Source organism: Penaeus vannamei, chromosome 21, assembly GCF_042767895.1.
Source record: "Penaeus vannamei isolate JL-2024 chromosome 21, ASM4276789v1, whole genome shotgun sequence".
Classification (NCBI taxonomy): domain Eukaryota; kingdom Metazoa; phylum Arthropoda; class Malacostraca; order Decapoda; family Penaeidae; genus Penaeus; species Penaeus vannamei.
Window position 1 is genome coordinate 6,616,659 of NC_091569.1, and position 7,500 is coordinate 6,624,158.

At 43.5% G+C, this 7,500-nt stretch overlaps 1 protein-coding gene across 6 annotated transcripts in view; it reads right to left on the reverse strand.

The window, feature by feature from the left end:
* Positions 1-7,500, reverse strand: part of LOC113803553 (chloride channel protein 2-like) — a 219,929-nt gene that overhangs the window by 44,862 nt on the left and 167,567 nt on the right. For all 6 annotated transcript variants that reach the window (XM_070135803.1, XM_070135804.1, XM_070135800.1 and 3 more), the window contains 2 exons: positions 6,445-6,578; positions 4,004-4,160 (listed from right to left, as the gene is read on the reverse strand). In XM_070135803.1, the coding sequence (XP_069991904.1) occupies positions 4,004-4,160; positions 6,445-6,578 (291 nt within the window). The remainder of the gene's footprint in view (positions 1-4,003; positions 4,161-6,444; positions 6,579-7,500) is intronic.

Genomic DNA, 7,500 nt, shown 5'->3' on the forward strand with positions numbered 1-7,500 from the left:
TTCCAAATAAAGGAGGTTCCAAAACTCTAAAGTCTATCCCTTACCTTTGAAAATAATTCCACCATATTTGCTTCACTACAAATGTCTGTATAGCATAACTATTTACCTTTATTCATCTACCTTACACATAAGCTCGAACCATGATGAAAAAAATCAAATAAATAAACAGAAACACAAATGCAAATAAGAGAGACAAAAATAGAGAGAGAGAGAGAGAGAGAAAAGGGGACGAAGGAGGTGGGAAGGGTGGGTGGATTCTCTCCAAATACGAGACAAAGAGAGAGAGAGAGAGAGAGAGAGAGAGAGAGAGAGAGAGAGAGAGAGAGAGAGAGAGAGAGAGAGAGAGAGAGAGAGAGAGAGAGAGAGAGAGAGAGAGAGAGAGAGAGAGAGAGAGAGAGAGAAAGAGAGAGGTGAGAGAGGAGTGAAGAGGTGAGAGAGAAGAGAAGAGAGAGAGAGAGGAGAGAGAGAGAGAGAGAGAGAGAGAGAGAGAGAGAGAGAGAGAGAGAGAGAGAGAGAAAGGAGACTAAGAAGAAGAAGGGGTGGGCGGACTTCGGAGGACGTGACCTGTACGAAGAAAGTCTCTTAAGATGTTTGGAAAGGGGGAGGGAGGGCGAAGGGATGAAGCTTAAGGGAGAGGGAGGGAGAAGGTAGAAGGGTGGGTGGGTGGGAGGGAGGGAGGAGGGAAGGGTGGGAGGGAGAGGTAGAAGGAGGTAGGGAAGGAGGAGAGGACGAAAGGGTGGAGAGGAAGGTGGGAGGGAGGGAGAGGGAGAAAGGTGGGGAAGGAGGAGGAAGGGGTGGGAGAGAGGGAGGAGGAGGCAGTGTGGGAGGGAGGGAGAGGGAGAAGGGGGAGGGGAGGGAGAAAAGGGAGATGGAAGGGAGAAAGAGGGAGGAAGGAGGAGGTAGAGAAGGAGAGGGCGAGCGAGAGGGATGGGGCGTGAAGAGAGAGAAAGCGACGGGAAGGTAGAACATAAAGGTAGAAGGAAAGGAAAATTAGGAAGGAGGAAAGGAAGAAAGAAGAGGAATTGAGAAAGAGATACAAAGAATCAAAGCAAAGGGAAATGAATGATGAAGAGGGGTTACATAAAAAAGAAAAAAAAAACTGACTCTTTTCTCCACAAGAATCGTCAAACACTACAACAGACAATGAAACAAACAAACAAACGAACGAACCAGCCTCCACTACCAGCTGTTTAACATTCGCCTTATAAGGTCACGTCAAACAGAAACGACCTGGTCCCAAGAGAATATCATATTTAAGTTCACCAAAGGAAGAGAGAAAGAAAAAGATGACTTGCGACATTCTCCTGTAAGTTCTGGGCATCAAGACTTGTTCAGGACATGTTTACAGCGAGGCAACATTAACTGCTTTTCCGCCTCGTCCTCTTCTTGGCGTGAAGTCGGTTTGAGACAGAATGAAATTGGATAAAGCAAACTAAAAATAACCTAAGAATATATATATATATATATATATATATATATATATATATATATATATATATATATATATATAAAACAACAGATTGAAGAAAAAAAACAAAACGAAGCCAGTATGCAACAATACAGACACTCTCTCTCCTTTGAAAACATTTCGAACACAAGCACACGAACACAAGTACACGAACACAAACACACGAACACAAGTACACGAACACAAACACACGAACATAAATGCAACAACACAAACACACGAACACAAATACAACAACACAAACACACGAACACAAGTACACCAACTCAAGTACACCCAACGTTCTAAAACATCTACGTTCAGAGGGACCAGTCGGGCTTACAAGAAACACTAAACAAGTGACAACATCTTGAAGACTCGCTGTTTTAAGATTCAAATGTGGGACCAATTAATGGAACAAGGCAAGGTGTGCTGTCGCTTTTTTCTTCTTTTTTTTCTAAATACCCGCATTTTGCAGCAGAACCTGATGCGCAGCTTTCACTAGTAATTTATAAATTTATGTTTTATTTTTATTTTTTTAAAGATGTATTTGTAACAAAGCTTACATCCATAAATATCATAAATAAACATAAATATATAAATATGAATATATAAATAAATAAACATATAAATAAATATACATCACACTCCAACACTCTATTCCTTCCCAATGTCAAACAAATCAAACCAATCAAAGCAGAAAAAAAAACACAAAATCGAAAAATAGACAAATCTCTCCACAAGCAACCCATCCACACATTTTCTCGATAAAGAAATCAGGATGCCTCCGCCCCCTCGACACACGGACGTCGACGCCGCTGACGGCTCTTAAACACGGGACAGAGCTGACAACCCTCTGCTCGGGGCCCGCTCTTAACGTGTTCCTGCCATCCCCTGGGCCGGCACCGTGCCACAGTGCCACGCCGCGGCTAAATCTATCGGCTCTTGAGGTCGAAAGGGCGCTGTACGAGGAGCCACACACACACTGTGATACGTGCATACTGATAGAGGGATGAGAGGATAGGTAGATAGACGGATAGATAGATAGATAGACACAGACAAACACACGGGTTGATAGACAGAGTGACTGACAGGCAAGCAAAGAAACAAACAGACGGACATAAGCACATACATACAGGGAGAGAGATAAATATAGACATAAATACATACATACACATACACATACACACACATACATATATATATATATATATTTATTTATATATATATATATATATATATATATATATATATATATATATATATATATATGAGAGAGAGAGAGAGAGAGAGAGAGAGAGAGAGAGAGAGAGAGAGAGAGAGAGAGAGAGAGAGAGAGAGAGAGAGAGAGAGAGAGAGAGACAGATAGACAGATAGAGAGAGGGAGGATAAACAAAAAGAAAGAAAGGACTGAAAAGTAACGAAAAACAAATCAAGGCCAACAACAATATAAAAAAAACAAGTGAAAAAAAATAGACCCCAAAAATACCGCAGGGTTTAGTAGACCTCCATCACAGGTATAACCAACACTCAGTATAACGTTCAACAACCTAAAGAAATATTTCGTAATTGGGGCTTCCGGATAAAATCTACGTGTAAGGGTATATAATCGAAAAAGGAAAAGTACCAAGGCTTAGACATACATATTCCCAAAATTCTTTATCAAATTCGCTGGCATTAAATGACGTATTGCCAGAATATCTCATGAAGAATGTGCCATTATTTTCTTTTTCATGGCAGAATAATTAAGGGAAGGCTTAGCTAAAATTGAAATGCAGGAGAAACCGAGTTAGCAAGTAGTGAAAACTGGCGTCGTGTGTCCTTAGAGTTTTTGGTCGAATCCAAACACTCGCAAGGATTAAAAAAAAACTTACATAATCACCTTCAAACATGAATTAGTGACTAATCATTTATAAATTCCTGATTATATAATATATTTTTTAGGTCATGTCTACGTGGTTCCATCTCCAATCTCCAACTCCAACATAAATCAACCATCTCCAACATATTAAAACACTACTTAAAAATTTCTTTGACTTATGCAATCATTTCCTTTGAAACCCACCGATATTCTCCGGAAATTTATTCCGTCACCCCCTCCTGATTCTTCCCACAGAAGTCTAACCCTATCCTTCCTACCGAACTTCCTTCCTCCCTTCCCTACTCCTTATCCACCTAAATTCCCGCTTATCTACCCAAATCCAACTTTATTCTGTAACTTCCTCCTGAATCTTCCCACAGAAGTCTAACCCTATCCTTCCTACAGAACTTCCTTCCTCCCTTCCCTACTCCTTATCCACCTAAATTCCCGCTTATCTACCCAAATCCAAGTTTATTCTGTAACTTCCTCCTGAATCTTCCCACAGAAGTCTAACCCTATCCTTCCTACCGAACTTCCTTCCTCCCTTTCCTATCCTCTCTTCCCTCCTACTTATCCTTCCTTCCTCCCTTCCTCTCTTCCCTCCTACTTATCCTTCCTTCCTCCCTTCCTCTCTTCCCTCCTCCTTATCCACCTATAACTCCCGCTCATCCACCCAAATCCATCCACTCACTCACCTCCTATCGGCGCCGCGAACGAGCAGGCCACGCCCACCGCACAGGCAGCGGCGAGCATCTCCGAGTTCCTTGATTCGTTCTCGTAGATGCCTTTGAATGACGTCACGGCTTTGGAGAGCAAGGTGGCCACGATGCTGGCGATGTGCACGAAGGGTCCCTGGGGATTGGGGGGAGGGGGGAGAGGAAGAAGGCCACGGAGGGGGAGGGGGGAGGGCGAAAGTTAGGGTCATTAGTAATAGTATTTTTTATCACAAAAGAGAAATAAAAAATAATAATAAATAAATAAAAAATAAAAAATAAAATCTGTAGGGATATTATCGTTGGTATATTCTCGATAAGGTGTATGTATAGATGGATAAGATAGGGAGATAGATGGAGAGAGAGGGTGTGTGTGTGTGTGTGTGTGTGTGTGTGTGTGTGTGTGTGTGTGTGTGTGTGTGTGTGTGTGTGTGTGTGTGTGTGTGTGTGTGTGTGTGTGTGTGTGTGTGAGGGAGGAGAGAGGGAGAGAGGGAGGAGGAGAGAGGGAGAGAGGGAGAGAGGGAGGGAGAGAGGGAGAGAGGAGAGAGGGAGAGAGAGAGAGAGAGAGAGAGAGAGAGAGAGAGAGAGAGAGAGAGAGAGAGAGAGAGAGAGAGAGAGAGAGAGAGAGAGAAGAGAGAGAGAGAGAGAGAGAGAGAGAGAGAGAGAGAAAGAGAAAGAGAAAGAGAGAGAGAGAGAGAGAGAGAGAGAGAGAGAGAGAGAGAGAGAGAGAGAGAAAGAGAAAGAGAGAAAGAAAAAGAGAGAGAGAGAAAGAGAAAGAGAAGGAGAGAGAGAAATAAAGGCAGACAGAAAAACAGAGAAAGAGGGAGTGTGCAGACGAGAAGAGAGAAGTGAGGGATAAGGCATTTCACTTGTAGCGAGCGTCTTTCCAACTCAGAAAATTATAGTCTCCAGCTGCTGTGTTAGCGCGACAAAGGAATACAGTATACTTCCTTGTGACTGTACGGTATACAAGATCAATAATAGACTACCACACTAAAGAAGGTAGATAAAAATATTTCAAATAATTATCTTCAAAAATCATTTCATTTTTTTAAAGGAATCAGAAAAAGTTTCAGTAATAATCTTGAAATAAAGAAACTACCACACTAAAGAAGATAGATAAAAATATTTCAAATAATTATCTTAAAATCTTAAAAAAATATTTCATTTTTAGAAAGGAATCAGAAAAAGTTTCAGTAATAATCTTGAAATAAAGAAACTACCACACTAAAGAAGATAGATGAAAATATTTCAAATAATTATCTTAAAATCTTAAAAAATATTTCATTTTTTGAAAAAAAATCAGAAAAAAATCAGTAATAATAAAATTAAGAAGATAGCATACAGGTACAATATTTATTTTGCAAATAATGTTGCCGCTAAAGGAAGCAACATATGCAAAACCTTAAATAAATGAAGATAAAAAATGGGATAAAATACCTAAGGATAATCTATAGAAACAAACAAACAAAAACAATGTCTTGGGTGAAATGAACAACAAATGTCTGCATGCAAGTACTGGCTCAGTCCCAGCATATAGTCCCCAGTAAACCACATGCTCTTCTTGCACTCGGATAAACACACACACTGTCGTTCTCCTCTCTCTCTCTCTGTGACTGTCTCTCTTTCTCTCTCTCTCTGTCTGTCTCTGCCTCTCTTTCTCTCTCTCTCTCTCTCTTTCTCTCCCTCACCCCCTCTCTCTCTTTCTCTCTTTTTTTTCTCTCTCTTTCATCTCCATTCAAACAGTCACTGTCTCGTCCGTCTGCCTGTGTCTGTCTATATATATATATTCTTATTCTCATTCTATTTCTGCCCCCCCCTCTCTCTCCTCATTCTCTCAACCTTCCTTCCCTTCCTCTCCTTTCCTTTTCTTTCCCTCTCCCTCCCCACCATCCCCACCCTCTCCATCCGTACCACCCTCTCCCCTCCTTCATCCCAGCCAATACCATCTCCCTCCTTCATCCTACCTACCCTATCCTGCCTCCCCTTACCCACCCACCCTCTCTTCCTCCCTTACCACCACCCTCTCCTTCCCTCCCCTTACCCACCCACCCTCATCCTCACTCCCTTCCCTCCTCCCTACCCCCCCATCCCTCTCCCTCACCTTCCCTCCCCTTACCCACCCACACCCTTCCCTCCCTACCCACCCCTTCCTTCCTTCCCTCCCCTCCTCCCTACCCATCCCCTCCCTTACCACCACCCTCTTCTTCCTCCCTTACCCACCCACCCTACATCCTGCCCCTCCCTTCCCTCCCTCCCTCCCTCCCTACCCCACCCTCCCCCTTTCCTCCCCTTACCCCATCCCTTCCTTCCCCTTACCCACACCCTTCCCTCCCCTTACCCCCTCCTTCCCTCCCCTCTCCCTTCCTTCCCTCCCTACCCACCTCCCTCCCTCTCCCCCCAAACTCCCCGACGAGACTCACTTCTTTGCCCAGCGGAAGCCCTGAGCCCAAGGTCGCCGTCAACCCGATGACCTTGGCTATGAGGGTCTTGAAGGTCAGGTACTCCTTGAGGACGACACCGCGGAGGATCGTCTTCATCTCGGGTATTCCGGAACCTGCGATGAGAGCGGAAGGGGGGTTAGTGGATGCGGGTGGGAGGGGGGTGTGGGAGGGAGGGGCTGGGTGCGGATGGGTGTGGATGACTGTGTTGTTGTTGTGTGTGAAGTTTACGGTGTGAGTTTTTGTGTGTGGGTATGTAGTGGGGGGGTGTGGGTGGGGGCCAGGTGCGGATGGTGTGGATGGCTGTGAAGTTGTTGTTGTGTGTGTGAACTACGGTGTGAGTTTTTGTGGTTAATGTGTGTGAATGTGTGTGTGTGTGTGTGTGTGTGTGTGTGTGTGTGTGTGTGTGTGTGTGTGTGTGTGTGTGTGTGTGTGTGAGTTGTGTGTGTGTGTGTGTGTGTGTTGTGTGTGTGTGTGTGTGTGTGTGTGTGTGTGTATGTGTGTGTGTGAGAGAGGGAGCGAGGGAGTGAGGGAGTGAGGGAGTGAGTGAGTGAGTGAGTGAGTGAGTGAGTGAGTGTGTGTGTGCTTGAGTGTGTGTGTGTGTACATATATATAGTTGTGTGTGAACGTGTATTCTGTGTGAGTGTATGAGTGTTTGATTGTGTGCGTGTATATGTGTGTGTTTTGTGCGTCTATGTACGTACGTGCGTATGTGTGCATATCTTTCTGTGCGCATTTGTATATGCACGTGAAAATGCATATACATATGTGTGCGTATATGCATTTATATATATACATGGCCATGGATGTGTACTTGCATTTGCATGTATATGTATATGCATGTACGTGTGCATATGTGTAAACGTATGTGCACATATATAGGTGAGGTTTAAATTGAGAAATGGGAAGAGTATAAAGAGAGGAACTGTGGCTAAAGCACTCTCTTCAACTGAAACTCAAGAGATCTGACAAAAGGAGACCAATCTGTGTCTCCATTCCAAGTGAAGTGACTCATGACTGAATTTTGGAATAATGAAA